General features: G+C 47.9%; 1 protein-coding gene across 4 annotated transcripts; it reads right to left on the bottom strand.

Annotated features, from left to right (window-relative positions):
• Positions 1–6: 6 nt before the first annotated feature.
• Positions 7–14,200, bottom strand: RPS6KB2 (ribosomal protein S6 kinase B2). Of its 4 annotated transcripts, none has more exons than XM_081206746.1 (15): positions 14,049–14,200; positions 13,628–13,662; positions 11,635–11,758; positions 9,479–9,547; positions 9,242–9,389; positions 9,041–9,098; positions 6,920–7,020; positions 6,483–6,573; positions 6,251–6,341; positions 5,631–5,738; positions 4,351–4,413; positions 2,852–2,929; positions 1,819–1,926; positions 1,561–1,673; positions 7–1,296 (listed from the first exon to the last, which is right to left on the bottom strand). In XM_081206746.1, the coding sequence occupies exons 1-15, from the start codon at positions 14,121–14,123 to the stop codon at positions 1,131–1,133; spliced, it is 1,428 nt and encodes a 475-aa protein (XP_081062872.1). In that variant the 5' UTR covers positions 14,124–14,200; the 3' UTR covers positions 7–1,130. The 4 variants fall into 4 exon arrangements, with proteins under 4 accessions (XP_081062872.1, XP_081062871.1, XP_081062873.1 ...); XM_081206745.1 differs by having other exon boundaries at positions 9,275–9,389; positions 14,049–14,138; XM_081206747.1 differs by lacking the exon at positions 14,049–14,200 and adding an exon at positions 13,939–14,012.
• Positions 14,201–16,188: the final 1,988 nt, after the last annotated feature.

Below are 16,188 nucleotides of genomic sequence, written 5' to 3'. Positions count from 1 at the left end.
AGGACCCAGGCAAACAGCTGCATGTCACTGCCCTCTAGAAGCAGCAGGATAGAGGGCACTGAAGCACTCGCTGCAAAGACAGCTACAGACTGAAGGCAGTTCACCGCCCCATCCCATGGACCTAGCAGAAGCTGCTTTTGCCCTGTGTTGCCTATTGACCTCTTCCCGTTTGCACCTAGCTTGCTCGATCGCCTGCCCCGCCAAAAATGCAGCCTGAGTTTCCCTTTTGTTTTGAAAGTTTCCTATGACAAATAAAGTAGAGGGGAGATAAGAGACACTGTAGCGGTCTCCTCGTGGACTGAAGCACAGCATGGCTCTCTCCAACCATAACTGTACTACTTGGCAAAGGCCAAGCTTCATGGGCATCGTGGCAGCAGTCCTCAGAAACAAGCTGTTAAATCCTTGCCACTTACCAGCCCATGGTCTGGGCGGCAACTAGACCGCTAGGATTCACTCACAGTCAAGGGTACAGAAAGAGGCACTGCTAGATAGGTAGTAGCCCAGGGGAAAGACTGACCTGGCCACAGCCACTTAGGGAGCAGCATCAGTTTTTGGCACTTGGTGCACACTGGGGAAAGTAGGCGGGTGCGGAAGTTTCTCACGAGGGTGCAACTCCACCCAGTAGGATTTGCTCAATCCTTTCCGCCTGGTCAAGGTTGCACCCCTTGCTTTACAAGTCCTAAAGCTTTAATTGCCACGGGTCTGGCAGCAGCGAGGAGAGCCAGACTGCATGTCCTAACAGCAAAGTCCTCCCTACCCCCAGTTCACACTCACGCAAAATGCACCGCCAGTAAGATGGCAGTGTACTCAGCCCCGAGGCAGGCGCCTTCTGACCGATCCTTGGTGTGTCTCAACTTCCCTCGGTTCCCACCACGGTTCACTATATATTTCAAAAGAAAGCACCTCACGTAGGGATCATTCCCTATGACGGAAAAGCACCAACACCACACCACCCTTTGCAGCTGGGAGGGAAGGTGCCCCTTGCAGCAGGGGAGAAAAGGTGCTCCCCAAACAGGGCTTGACGTTGCTGTGGCACAGCTCTCTCCACCTCTGAGCCCCCGTCCACCTGGGCAACCAGAGTGCTCCGCCCTGCCAAGGCGGACGGTCCAAGGATCTCGCTGCTGCCTCCGCTACCGGGCCCGCCCCCGGCCCTTCTTCTTCTTGGTGCCCGATGGGGTTTTGATGGGCAGCGGAGCGGAGACTTCTGGCACCGGCATGAGCGAGGGCGGCGACAGCTCCATCTGTTCCGTGCTTGTGCTTGGCTTGAAGGCTTCAAAGGGTGAGAACTTCAATGGGCTGCAAAACATGGGCTGGAGTTAAGCCAGTTACTGACTTCACCACTTACATGCCTCCTTGTCCTCTCCTGCCCCCCCCCCATTTCACATAGAGCCACAGGTATCGCAGCGACCAAGGCCCAGACAGTGCAGCCATTCCCCTGGGGAAGGGATGCCGGAGACAACATTTATTGTCATAAGCAAGGCCCTGAGCTCACCCTGCTTTTGCCCTAGTCCCATGAGGAATGCACTCTAGAATCCAGGCCACTTCGTGGCTCTCCCTTACCTGACAGGGGTGCGGGGGCTGCTGTTGAGACGGCGGGGAGATCGCAGCTTGGGCTGGAAGGAAAAGCCTTCCTTGATGCTCTCTAACACTGATGGGGCTACGTAGGTGAATCCCTGCAGAAGGAAACAGCTGGTCAACGCAGCTACGATGCGGGCCACTACTGCAACCTCAGGATTTGGTTTACCTCAGAAGCAGCAGCAGCAACAACCCTGCAGCCCCTTCGCTAGGGAAAGGCAAACACTGCTGCATGTCCCTTACCAAGAAGGCCTGGTTGGCGCTCTCGCTGAGGAAGCCATCATCAGGACTATCCACGGGGGTCTGCCGGGTGAAGCGGGTGTCAAACTGGCTGACATCGTCTTCGGATTGCTGCGGGTGGGAAAGGGAGGAAGAGGTGATCAGTATACAGTGGTACCTTGGTTCTCAAACGGCTTAGGTGTTGAACAAATTGGAAGCCAAACGCTGCAAACCCAGAAGTAAGTGTTCCGATTTACAAACTTTTTTGGAAGCCAAATGTCCGACGCGGCTTCTGATTGAGTGCAGGAAGCTCCTGCAGCCAATCAGAAGCAGGGCCTTGGTTTTCAAATGGTTTTGGGAGTCAAACGGACTCCCAGAAGGGATTAAGTTCGAGAACTATGGTACCACTGTACAGAGAGCAAGAGGACTAGCAGGAGTTCCAGGGAGACACCACACCGCCCTCCTCTGGGCTGATTAGGCAGAGCAAATTGGTACAGGAAGAATGGATTGCAGAGGTACTGTAGCCCACCTACAACAGCTCAGGGGACCATCTTGAAGTCAAGACCACTCAAGGTGGATTAATTATCCATTTAGCCATCCTGTTTTTCTTACACTCTGCATCTTTGATCTCTGCCATCAATTCCATGCATGGTTATGAGGAAACAGAGTTGTCACCCATTTTATCAACTACCTATGCAAACTAGCTATTTTGACCAGGTAACAAAGAACATGTGGTGGTTCTGGCATCCTCCAGATATTTTGGCTACAATTCCCATTGTTGCCTTGGGCCATGCTGGCTAGGGCTTACAGTCCAAAACAACACAGCACCTTATCAGAGTTACCGTGCAGAGGGAGGGAGATATAGAGCACATGGGTGTAACAGGAATCGTGGCTTTTAGCCAGCCAAAGGAAAGGGTGTGTGGTGCAGAATGCAATTACTGTTTCAGTTTCATAAGCCAGAACTCTTTAAGCTACAATGCAGGATTAAAGTGTTGAGAACCGAGGCGGCCATGGGCTGAAATATGGGCTAGGTGAGAAGAAAGGAGTGGGGTCCTACCAGTGATGGCCGGAAGGGTGGGTCAACTTTCCTAGCCAGCAAGTCATCCCAGTTAATGTGTCGGAAAAACGGGTGTCTCTGAAAGGCAAGGCAGGGAAGTTATTGCTACCTAGAACTATTGGAAGTTCCTGAAACAAAAAAGCCCTCAAAATCCTAAAATTTGAGGCTGCTCTCATAATGCCTACAAGACGGCAGACCCATCTACAACCAGGTGGAAAAATTGCACCCCATAGATTTATAGTTATGGCATCAGGAAAACTCCCTCTACCCCCACCCCTGCTTCCTTGTCTATCAAGCACAAAAGCCAGAGAAGCAGGATGGCTACAGTGCTCATAGACACAACAGTGGCTACCCATCACTCGGACACCAAACAAAAAGCTGACTTCCTCTTGTAAAATTCCCATTTGTGGTCATTTCAACTTGGCAACAAATGCAGGCCTTTTCAAGTACAGAATTGGGGCCCAATCTGCATGTTTCAAAAAAATGAATTAGAGGTACAGCCTTCTAAAGATGGTGCCACTTCAGAATGTGAATACTGGCTCAGGGATTGGAGTGTTTCCTGCAAGAACAAAATTTTCCTATCTATAGAAGTTAGCATGTCAAGGAGAAGATTCTTGGTGCCACAGTCCATGGGGGGGGGGGGGGGCTGTACTGCATGCTTTTTTCCTGAATGTAGAGCTCAGTCCTGACTGACTTCAAATTAAATGGGTGACTTGAACAGCAGAACACCATATACGGCTATGGATGAAAATCAGTGGTCACAAAATTATTGAGAAATGGTGGTGTAAAGGCTAAGCACAGACCACAAAAATCACATTATGTGTGCCAGATTTCCCTCCCCTTAACATGGTACTGCTTACACAAATGGTATAGAATGTAACATGGGTTTTCCCAACAAGTTTTTTCCAACAATCTTCTCAGCTACTAAAATTGGCTTACAGGTGAATCACCAGGTATCATTAGTGCAGAATTTTATGAGCTGAGAAGAAGAAAAACCCTTGGGAGGGGATAAAGGGAGAAGAGGACAGGAGCCTGGAAAGGACTTCAGGTTGCTTCTGTCTGGCCTATTCTATCCAAAGAACTCAGGACAGATGCACTTAAGAAATGAAAGTACCTCACTGAAATCCTATACCATGAAAAGCTGACTTCTGCAACCTAGATGGTTTCGTTTAAGCACATTTGCAGAAATATACTCTGCTTTAATTCATTATTGGAAGAGGCAAAGAACTATGCAAGTTGCTGAAGATTTGGAAATGCTGCCCAGAGCACAGAATCCTCCCTGCTCCACTCCAGAAATTTCACCAGGCAGAGCTTACATATTTTAAAAGGATAGAAACTTGCCTTTAATATATTCTTATAAGTATAGATTCTCAGGATTCTGAATTCTTTGCTCAATTCCTGCCACAGTAGGCCTGGAAATGGGCTACACTTTTGTTTGAGTTCACTAACACCATCTCCATCCAGAGCACAGCCTGCCACTGTCCCCTCGTCCAATTTACCTGTACGTCTGCAGCATCGCCTGGCCCGCCCCCGATCCTCTGGCTGGCATGCCTTTTGAGGAACTGGGAAAAGAGAGAGAATGCATGGAAGAAATATTGCTCAGGTAAGCTCAAAGGGCAGAAGCAGACTCTTGAAGCAGATGGGACTCACAAGCATAGCACTTCCACCGTAACCTCCATTTTATTCTACTCAGGACTCTAGAATGCAGGATGAGATTTGAGTCCACTATTATCAGAACGCTTTTCACATGAACAGGAGTCTACACATCACCTCCCCCGCCACACACACTATGGCAGCCTTCCCCCATCTGGCACCTCCAGATCTTATGGACTAGGGTTTCCATAATAGCAAACAATTGGCCATGCTGCCATGTCATCACCACCATCCATGGAGGCACAAGCTTCCACCTGCTTCCCTCCCCAACACTAGCCAGTACCAGGCAAATGGCCTGCCCCTCCTTACTGCCTCTCGGGGCAATGGAGCACTCGGTGTGAGAGGTGCTGCTGCCCTCCACCCACTACATCCCCATCCATTTCAGCTTGTATGCTCTGCAGCATCAGCTTCTGCACCAAGTACTTCCTGAAGCTGAGAGATAGAGGACAGGCCATACTGGAGAGACAGCTGGCCTCTCCACCATGACCGGTGATACAGGAAGGGAAGAGGTGGTCACACAGCAGCCAGAGGCAAGAGAAAGGAATGGCAAGCCCCCTCCTCCCGCTTCACCATTTCCAAGCTTAGGAGGAAGATGACCGTCTGCATGGTGGTATGCAAACTATGCACACACACTCACACACACAAACTTCCCAGTTCTAGCAGCTCTGGGAAGAAGGAAATGGTGGGTCATGTACTGAAAGGTACTGGGCAGTTCTGGTTGACGTCAGCATTGCAGGCGTTGGACTGGGTGACCCTCAGGATCCCTTCCAACTATACAGATCTACAATTCTGCTCTGGAGAGCCCTTCTGAGCTTGGAACCAAGAAGGGGACAATCACTGGGCTGGTGCTGAACCTCAGGGGTTCCTACCTCCAAAGCTGAGTGTCACATTGAACAGAGACACTCTCCCCTCCCCATCTCTCTCAACAACCACAAGTGGTTTGGCTGCCAAAGTATGCTGGCCCTGCCTACCCTTACATACCCATACCCATAAGTAATGCATTTATTAAAGCATATAAGCAGCATTTGCAAAATGCCCGGGGAAGGAAGGTGTGATAGCAACCTAAGCAACAAGACAGTCAAAATGCAATCTGCAGGACCCAATTCAATGACAGGTGGGCTGGTACCTTCTTGATCAGGTCACGGGCATCGGGGGTCAAGTAGGGTGGAAGCGCCAACTTCCCTTTCAGGATCTTGTCCATGGTCTTTTTGCGGTTTTCGGCTGTAAATGGCGGCTGCAAGGCAGGGACACAGAGGGTTCAGCAGAGGAGGAGGAAGAATCTGCTTGGCAGCTCAAGCAAGTGCAGGTGGCCAGGGTGGGGAGAAGGGAAACAGAGAGGGAAAGGCTAAGGGTGCAGCATGGAAACCAACAGCAAAACATCGGTGCAAACCCTTTGAGAATAGAAGTTGGAGACAATGAAGTTGTGCTAGGCCCTGGGACAGAGACACGAAGACACACAGACAAGGAAGCAGCAGCAGTCCCCCCCCACCCCTTCAAATGCCTTACTAGACAGTACTAGTAGTGAGATGTTGCCATTCCCCACCCCCAAACCTGTTCAGATGGTTGCTCAGTATCTAAGACCACTGCCAGCTGAGCCAGATACAAGGCTATCTGCAACCTGACCCATCATTAACCACTGACCTACAATTCCTCCCTCCCTCAGTCATGTGTGGCATCCCTTCTGTCGACACCCTGTGCCCTGTTGCTTCCAACCCCGCCTTCAAACACAGCATGAGCAAGACTTGCCGATCCAGTGAGCATGTCATACATCAGAGCACCCAGACTCCACCAATCCACTGCTCGGTTGTGGCCGCTGCGCAGCAATATCTCTGGGGCCCTGGAAGGCAAGTGGGGGGCGGGGGCAGAGGGAGAAATAATATTGTGATGGTAGTCACCCACATATATTTCCCACCCAAACTGAACCGGAAGAAAGCCTGTGCTGGTTTCTCAAAAACACCCAGGAGTCCAAGTCACCTACATGTATTCTATGGTGCCACAAAAGGTGTGGGTGACAGCGCCGTCGTGGATGGACTCCTTACAGAGGCCAAAGTCCGTCAGCTTAATGTGCCCTGCGGAAGAGGAAACCAGGAAAGTGAGTTCCTGTTACTGCCTTGGCAGTAACTTCGAGATTAGGTTATTTTAAAGCGCTCCGTGTGGGGATGCCCTTGAGGATAACTTGGAAACTTCAACTGGTCCAAAATGCAGTTGCTGGAAACCACAGAAGGGAAGAGTTCTTTTAACTTGTGGTGGTTGGGACTCTTGATAGAGAACAGGGATGGGGCTCTGTATTCAAAGGGTGAGGAGTGGATAATAAATTAGTAATAAATAAACTGAGGGAAAGGAGCATACTGAAACCAAGGTACACCCCCCCATGCACACACACTCCTTTTGCACACTGGGAATACTGCTGCCTACCCTGGCTGTTTAGCATGATGTTCTCAGGCTTGAGATCCCGGTAGATGATGCCATTAGAGTGCAGGTGACCAAGGGCCAGAGTGATCTCACTCAGATAGAAACTGGAAGAAGAGGGGAAAGGACTCAGTAGCAGCAACACAAGCCACCCAAACAGTTCAGAATGGGCTAGCCATGTCAATATTTGAGGAACAACCATTCACGGGTCCCAACAACTGGCAGTGCAAGCCGCTAACAGAAAGCCTGGTGTCAATCAAAAGGGGAGGGCAATCCACAAAATTCAGTCCCTCTGTGGGACTAAAGGACCCAATTGCCAAGAAAGCAGCTGGATGGGAAGTTGCATCTTCCGGTACAACCAGGAATATCTGTTTCGTGCAGGTAAGTCAAGGTTCCTTTTGGCTTGGGGAAGTGGAAAGAATGTGATGATTTATGGAATTTTAATGAGCAGGGGCAAGGCAGCCAATATTTACTCTTCATTAAAGACCTACAAGTTCCCAAGAATCCTTTCTGAACGTCACTGAGTTGTTTGCTCCAACGTGCCTCAAGAGCATGGTTGAGCAATCCAGTATTTTATGCTGGTGTTTATTGCATTACCTCATGCCCACCCACTTCCAGCAACAGTTAAAGCTCTGGAAGCCCCACAGAAGAATCATTAGAGTTGGGAACAGCTACATGCATTTATAGGGCTCTCCTTCCTGTCAGGCCGGAGGGAGGAGCAGCAACATGCCGCTGCACACAAATACAATGGCCCTCTTTCATTGGACAACAATGGGAGAGCTGCCTTATTTGAGAATGCTCGATCTGCTCCTCTTCCCTGGTTGGCAAGTGCTTTTGAATTTCTGCCGCATCTGCATTTATCCCACTGTGCATTATCTCACCGTGTGCACTATGGATTTTTAAAACAGCAAGCTTGTTTGATGTTACAGTGCACGCAGGAGATAAACCAATGCCATGGCTAAAGGAGGAGTCATTTCAAGTGAATTTTTGCAGTTGTACTATGAAAATTTTTCCATGGGTTCATCTTATGATGCAGTTGTATGTTCAATGGCCCGCAATGATGTGGGCAAGACCAGTCACAAGGGGTGTTAGCTCAAAATCACTGCCCTGGCTAGCTGACAATTTTGTGTTGCCTGATGCGCTGGACTCTTCCCAGAGGGCTGCCAGTCCTTGAATACGGTAGCTGCTCATGGGATAAATCCCCAAAGAAACAGCTCTGAGACTGAAGCTGTAATTTTTAATAGGTACTCAAGTCAGATTAGGTGTGCTCTAAAAAATCCACATAGTAACACAAGTCATTGTGGATGTTCAACTGACAGTGGTGCTTAAAAAGACCAATACAATCTATTTTAGAATAAACTGTTACAGGTGAAGGCAACAAAAACTCATATGAGGGAAAGGACACTGATTAAAGCAGCACTGCTAAACACACAACAGTAAACTATGCTCAGCAGACTGGGATTTATTTCCAAGTAAACAGACAGGGGATTGAGTCAGCAATGGAACAAAGGCAAGGCAGGCTGCACCCTATGATGTTTGTCCTGAGAAGATAAACAACAAAATCTCTCTTTTTTTCATGGATCAAGTAAAACCAGATGGTCCAACCTACTACTCGTATGGCAGATTAGTTTAGTAATGTCATCCAGATAGTTCAAAAAAGAGAGCCACATTAGAAGACAAGGTTTTTGTTTTCCTTTAAAGAAACCACACCAGGGTCATTTTCCTATATTTATCCTGCATTGTTCAGTGAGCACAAAGCTACTGAATTGTCACCGTTAAGGATCTGGGCCAATTTTCCATCCCATGTTCAAACAATAGATTAGGTTAGGATTTTCAAACAGTCTTGGCTTTGTTTTGTTTTGAAAGGCATATCCATAAAACCCATTCATTCAAACCCTGCCTACAGAACTGCCGCAAGTGATACAGAGCAGAGATGGGCCACCTAGGCCCCTCCAGGTGTTGTTGGGCTACAACTCCCACAATCCCTGACCATGTGAGTGGCCACAGATTTCCTACCCCTAACATAAGAGATTATATGGCCAGTGTACGAAGCAGGAGAGATCTCCTGCAGCTATCTCCAGTCCTCCAGACTACCCCCATTCAGTCTAGAGTGGTGCTTGCACTGACCAGGCCGTGTCCTCCAGGAAGATGCCTTCTCGCTCCAGCTGCATGAAAAGCTCCCCACCTAGAAAACACAGGAGGAAGAGAAATCATCAGCTCACACCCCAAAATCCACCTGGAGTTGAAGGGGTTGGCTCCCAGGGAGTTGCACCAAGCCACTGGGACAGTCCCCTTTCCACTGACGGAGGCTGATCTTTGTTTCCATACCACTGAGACATTCCAGGATGAGGTAGAGTTTACCACCAGTTTGGAAGGCATAGATGAGGTCCACAATGAAGGGGTGCTTGATGGCCTCCAAGATATTTCTCTCTGCCCTTGTGTGGGCTGTGTCCTTGGCATTACAGGCAATCTTGGCCTGCAGGAGACACCGAGAGAGAATGAAGGTCCCCGCTACGGGATGAAACAGCACACATACCCTCTACTGCAAAGAGACAGGCAGCTTACCTTCTTTAGGACTTTCATGGCAAATATTTTCCCAGCATTTGTGCCCTGCACCTTCCGTACCTGGAATACCTACAGTGGGCACAGAAGCAATAAGCAAGATGAGCGGCCCATGGCAGACTGAAGAGAGGAGCCTCATGAGGTCCCACCCATTTTCTAGCTTTGCTAGGTATCATTGGCTCTCAGACTCCCCCGTCCAGTCTCTGCAACCTTCATCTCCTGTGTGCTCAACATTTTATAAGAGAATGGCACAGGGAACAAGCAAGACTCATTGCACAGCATGCTGGCAAAAATCCAGAATGGATCAGGTATATCACAGCCCTCAGTACATAGCCCTGGGTACTCTGCACACTCCTGCTTCAGAATAAGCATCTAACGATGCCACTGCCAATGACTCACAGCATTGCGCCTTCTTCCCCAGGGGCTGCTACAGAACTCAAGGGGCAAAGGGCAGAGCAGCTTTTCCCAACCTGGTGCCCTCCAGATATGCTTCGCACGATAATTTTGCATCATTGCAGACTACTGGCCATATTGATTGAGGATGCTGGGCGTTGTAGGCCAAGCATCTTGAGAGCACCAGGCTGGAGAAGGCTGGGCTAGAGGGAGGGCGATCCTGTCAAGGACTCAAGAAACCACATATCTGGAAACTAAACAAGAGAGGCCCCAATCCTGTCAACTACACAACTGGAAGCCCACCTTGCAGCATGAGGGTTGCTTCAACATGATGCAACTCCATGATGCAACGATGCATGTGTACATTTCTATGAACTGTGCAACCATGCAGGAAGTCCTTTGGGGAAGGGATGACAGAAGCACCTGTTTTTTGTCGTACATCTCCTTGAGATGACTGCGTCAAAGGCCCTTAATAAAGTACAGTCGTACCTTGTTTGTCAAATGGAATCCATTCCGGAAGTCCATTCAACTTCCAAAAACGTTTGACAACCAAGGCGCAGCTTCCGATTGGTTGCAGGAGCTTCCTGCACTCAACTGGAAGCCACTGAAGCTGCACTGGATATTCAGGTTCCAAAGAACGTTCGCAAACTGGAACACTCACTTCCAGGTTTGCGGCGTTTGGGAGCCAAAACATTTAACTAGCAAGGCATTTGGGATCCAAGGTATGACTGTAATGATGGTGATAATGAATAATAATGGGAGATGGATAGATAGATACACAGCCTGCATGTCTGATTCAGCTCCCATCTGACTGCCCAGGGTCAGTCCCCAGTCATAGTCAGATACCACACAGTCGATGAAACTATAGGATAAGGAGAAGTGGGCATGTTATGGTTTCCCAGTCTATTTGCTTTAGCAGATTCAAGGAAAACAAAAGAAAGTCTTAATCAACATGGCGTGGTCTTAAAAATAACCTGTATTTTAACTGGTCAACTTTGGCATAAGTCAAACACTCCCTGCCTCCTACATGTCTCTCTTCCTGTTTCATCCATCTCACTTCCTCCATAAGCCTGAAATTACCTAGGAACCAGATAAACACGAAAAAATGATGATCACAAATAAAACTGAGCAGAGTACACAACAAAAAATTAGGAGTCAAATTGCAGGAAAGTACTTACCTTGGGTAAACATAAATTTTAAAGAGGTGTTTAAAGATCACTACTGCCTCCACCTCACAAATTACCCAAGGGAGGGCAACCTAGAGGATAGCTCAGCAAATGGTTATTTGCTGGTGATGGAAGGACAAGTAGGGGCTTTATGGAAAATTGTAAAGATTGGCTTCTACTTCCAATGAGAGGCCACCTGCCAGGTATCCTGGTCTCCAGTTGTTTAGGGTTTAAAAGTCAGCATGGAAACTTTTAATTTGGTTGGTAGCCAATTGGGAGCCAGTGCAGATATTTAAACAGTGGTAGAAAGCTTTATATCCTACTAAGCAGCCTGGCAGCTCTTATATAATATTTGTGAATCTTAGGTTGTTTTTACTCTCACTTTCACACTTATTTTTAATATTTGTTTTGAGTTGACTTTTTTTTGAAAAAGAACAACTAATTAATAGCAACAAAACAGATTGGCTTTTTTGTTTTTGTTGCTATTCATTAGTTGTTGTTCTTTTTCAACAACAGGGGACAGGGATATGTACATTCTGAAGTGTAACTACCCTACTTTCCCCACCCTCCCAATGCACACCACCCCAAAGCACTGCTCACCTTGCCATAGCCACCCTTGCCCAAAACACGTAGCAATTCGAAGCAGTGGGGCCCAATGCGCTCTGGGCCATTGTTGACAATACTCTCAGAGATTTCAATTTCCTCATAATGACCTGGCACCAATCTGTGGAAGGGAAAGAAGGACAAGGGAAATAAAGGAACAGCAGAGAAGCTCCTTCAAAGTGAAGTCTTACAGTTAAATATATAAAAAGAGTGAAGAGAACCACTGAAACCACAAATTGTCATATGTGTTCTATAAAGGTATAGGCAGGGACTCCAAGATAAGTTAACTTAAGAAAGTTCACAGAAAGCTAATTTCCCATTTCCTCCTTCCCCCTGCAAAGCCTCACTGGATTAACGCAGGGCCTCCCTGAACCATGCGGAATGGAGCATTATTGTAGAGAGGCAGGACCAGGAAATTTACCTTCTGTGAAGTTCCTTAAATTACGTTACCTTAGAACACAAGGAAAGAGTGTTTAGAAATGAAAGAAAACCATTACTCCTCTGGCAATCTGATAGTCTAGATCAGGGGCAGGCCAACTGGATCCTTACCTCCTCCACCCACTGCAGGCCAACTCTGACAGGTGAAGAGACTGTGCATTCAAGGAGCTATAAATGCTGATCAGGGGTTACAACAAGCCTCTTTGAAGACAGTTTTCCTCTGCTAAATGGCAGAAGAAAAATGTCTTTTCGCAGATGTGGTTTGAATCCAAATCATGCTTGCAAACAGGAAACTTTAATGAGGCTAGCTCTCGGCACCAAACAGCTGGTGAGGAACTCTCTAGCCCAGGTGATCCCAGTGAGACTTACTTGCAGAGAGCGCCATTTGCCAAAGGACAACCCGAAGGGCACTTTTGGCTCCTGATTTGCTCCTTTGCAGCTGTATATTTACCAGCCCCACACCTGATGTCACAAATGACATCAGGTATGAAGCAGGTAGTCATGGTTTGGGGTAAATGGCCTCAAAAGCAAAATCAGGACCCTTGCTGAAGTCTAACTAGAGAATTGACTTTCATGACAGGTGGGAGAGGAACAGCTTTTTCACACTGTGTGAGAACACATTAGTCACATTCTGACTAATCTATACAGCAACTGCTGCTTGCTCACTGGAACAGAACAAAAGTTGAAAACTAAGGCAAACAGAGTAGATAAGGGTTCTCTGATAGCAAAAGGTACTGAAGGGTATGGATACACTGGTCCACACTTTCCTGAAGTCTTGTCACTGTAGCTACAGGCACAAGACTAAGTTCACATACTCAAGATCTCATAAAATTCCTAGATTGTCAGCACTGAACCCACTGCCAGAGAAATATAAGCTATCTCTGATGGCTAAATGGAAGCTCTGTATCCTGTTAAATGTCAGACACTGCTACCATCACCTCCATGCCCAGCTTTGTGAATGCCCTGAAGCATCTGATCTAGCTGGCTGTTTTTTGGAAAATATATATGCTCAGCTACACAGGCCTTAGTCTCCAATTCAGCAAGGCAATTATATTACCTCCAACATATTCCCTATGAGAGTGGTAAACAGTGGATTGCATTGGCAGTGGAAATCGAGTGGTGGTAGTTTTAATAAATTTTGCATGTAGCATCCTGGTTAGCTTTGCTTCTCCCATCCTATCCCTTTGTCGTCACCCTTCCATCAAAAGGCTGACTGTAAGCTCCTTAGGGCAGGGCCTGTAATTTGACTTACACATTCCTTTGAAGTGCCGTCATGTAACAATGACAGCACCATATAACAAAATGACAACATGCCTTTGGGCTTAGGGGAGCCTCTAAGTACTAGATGCCAAGACCATATGACTAGCTGGGACTACAGATGGGCCCCCAGTGACTCACCACGGCAATTCTTGCCAGTCTGCCTATATCTCAGACAAGAAACCTAGTCCAGACAAGCCTGAGAGGCAAGAGGGACAGGGTAATCTGGTTGTGGTCAAAGAAGCACAGCAAAATCCTCCCAGGGATGCAATGCAGGACTTTGTATTATACTCACTCAGAGCCTGTGTGGCGAAGATCTGGGTCCACCTCCTGAAAAGAGGGGGGGGGGGGAGAGATGGAGAGACAAAGCAGAGATCAATCAGTACCAGAGAAAATGGAGTGTCCCAGCCAGTGTGGGAGACGTATTAGGCACTAAGGCTGCAAATATGCTCCACTGAAGCTCAGAGGGGCTGCCTTCTCAGTAGACATGCACAGGACCGCACTGATGGGCTGCGATCCTGTACCAACATGCCTTGAAGGAACCCCCCTTGAGCTCCGTGGGGTTTACTTCCGAGTAAGGATCTATATTATTGCGCTCTTACTTACTGTCTTAACTTGCTTCTTCCCTCCCTCCTTTCCACTCCCCAGCCTGCCTTCCTGCCTTCCTTGCTAGGCCCACCCCCTTTTCCCTTCTATCAGTCTCTAACTCGCCTCACCAAGGCCCCCAGTTCAGGCTCCTCCCCGTCGCTCCCCTCCTCCGTTTCCAGGTCGATGTCGAAGACGCCGGCCATAGCAGGGGATCCCCGATTACCCCCGCGGCCTTCCAGGCCCCGCCTCCCTGAGTGTCGTCATCTCCCCAGCGACGCGGGTGTTATTGTCGTCATGGGACCGAGGCTTCCGCCCTTTCTGCGGGAGCGTATCATAGAGAGGCGGGAGAAGAGTGGCCGCACTGGCATCTCACTCCCGGTTTCCTGTTTTAAGGGTGCGGGGGAAGTGGTCGTCTCCATTTTACACTGTGACTAAAGAGGGAGAAGTGCAACACCTTCCTGCACGCGCATCCCTTTCTACACACACAGAGCCGTTTGTGGTTTGTTGGCAGAAGGGGCTTAACCCTTCCGTTTGTCGCTCCAATTGTAGCACTATACAGTAGTCTGTTTTAACCCCACCAAGCATCTCGGGTTGCATAGGCAACGCGGGAAGCAGCGTTATACTGAGAAGACCATTGGGTCCAACTAGCTCAGTATTCTGCACACCGACTGGCAGCGCCTCTCCATGGTTTTAGGGTTTTAAAAATAATTTATATACCACGCTATACCTGGGGGTCTCAGGGCAGTTCACAGAATAAAATCAAAATATAAAACCACAAAATACATAATAAAAATAAAAACAGCAGACCACCCCTGGGGTGTATCCCAGCCCTACTGGAGATGTTGGAGATTGAACTTGAGACCTGGAGGCAAAACAGATGCCCTGCCACTGATACTACAAATAAATTATTATTTATACCCCACCCATCTGGCTTGGTTTTAAAGCCACCCCAGACGTCTTGTCTGTTGGGGGAAACCTCAACATGATAGTGAATTAACATTTTTCTCTCATTCAGAATGTTACAGCTTCCAATCTAGAATAATAAATTTGACCACAACCAGCTTACCCTGCCCTTCTTGCTTCTCAGGCTTGTATTTAGTAAGGCATATATGCTCCTTAAGGGACACGGGTGGCACTGTGGCCTAAACCACAGAGCCTAGGGCTTGCTGATCAGATCAGCGGTTTGAATCCCCGCGACGGGGTGAGCTCCCATTACTCGGTCCCTGCTCCTGCCAACCTAGCAGTTCAAAAGCACATCAAAGTGCAAGTAGATAAATAGGTACCGCTCCGGTGGGAAGGTAAATGGCATTTCCGTGCGCTACTCTGGTTCGCCAGAAGCGACTTAGTCATGCTGGCCACATGACCTGGAAGCTGTCTGCGGACAAACGTCAGCTCCCTCAGCCAGTAAAGCGAGATAAGCGCCTCAACCCCAGAGTTGTCCATGACTGGACCTAACGGTCAGGGGGTACCTTTGCCTTTACTATATGCTCCTTAAGGTCAGGACAACTTGGGGCATCTTTGCTCTCCATCCTCATCTAGATTTGGGCCTGAAAGCCCAAGAAGTGTGGGTGCATGGAGGGTAAGTTTAAGTTAGCACATGTGTCATTGCACAACCTGACTAGTGATCAAAAGGAATGTATGTGAAGACATCAGCCTTAGCTTCTGGTTCTCATGATTTGTGGAGTTTGAGCCTGTTCAAGATAGCCTTAATTTTGTTGCTAAACCTGCAGGGTTTGTTGTTAGCTGAATCACACCGCAAAGCCATGGTGCCCATAAGGGAATCACAGCTGGTGACAGCTTTCTGCTTTTACTAGAAGTTTATGCTATGTGTGTCATTTGATATTTTTCTATCTGCACAACTCTTAATTTCTCTGCAAAAATTCCACCTTCTCTTCCATGGAGTGAGGTTGTTCAACAGTGGCCTCTTGTGATAGTTCCAAGTACTGCTATGTTATCCTCTACGTTTACTGTACATGGATCAGAAATGAGTCTTGCTGAACCAGAACTCTTCAGTATTTTCAGACCCAGAATCCATCTTTAGGTCAACCAAGAATGCATTTGAGAATCCACTTCTTAATTTTTCTACCATTTATTTTTTGGGGGTAGTATAGCTGTTGTTACACACCTTAGATCAAGTTGTGACACCATGCTGCCAGTAGATTAATGTGCTAATAGACCATAGCTATAGCCTGCTTTGGCAATTGTAGCAAATCTTGCAGCACGAATCACAAGGTATGTTGAGGAAATGAAAGATGTTTAACATATCTG

This window comes from Podarcis bocagei (genome assembly GCF_964188305.1).
Source record: "Podarcis bocagei genome assembly, chromosome: 1".
Taxonomy (NCBI): Eukaryota; Metazoa; Chordata; class Lepidosauria; order Squamata; family Lacertidae; genus Podarcis; species Podarcis bocagei.
Note: the sequence above shows the minus strand (reverse complement) of the source record. Positions and strands in the feature narration are given on the sequence as shown.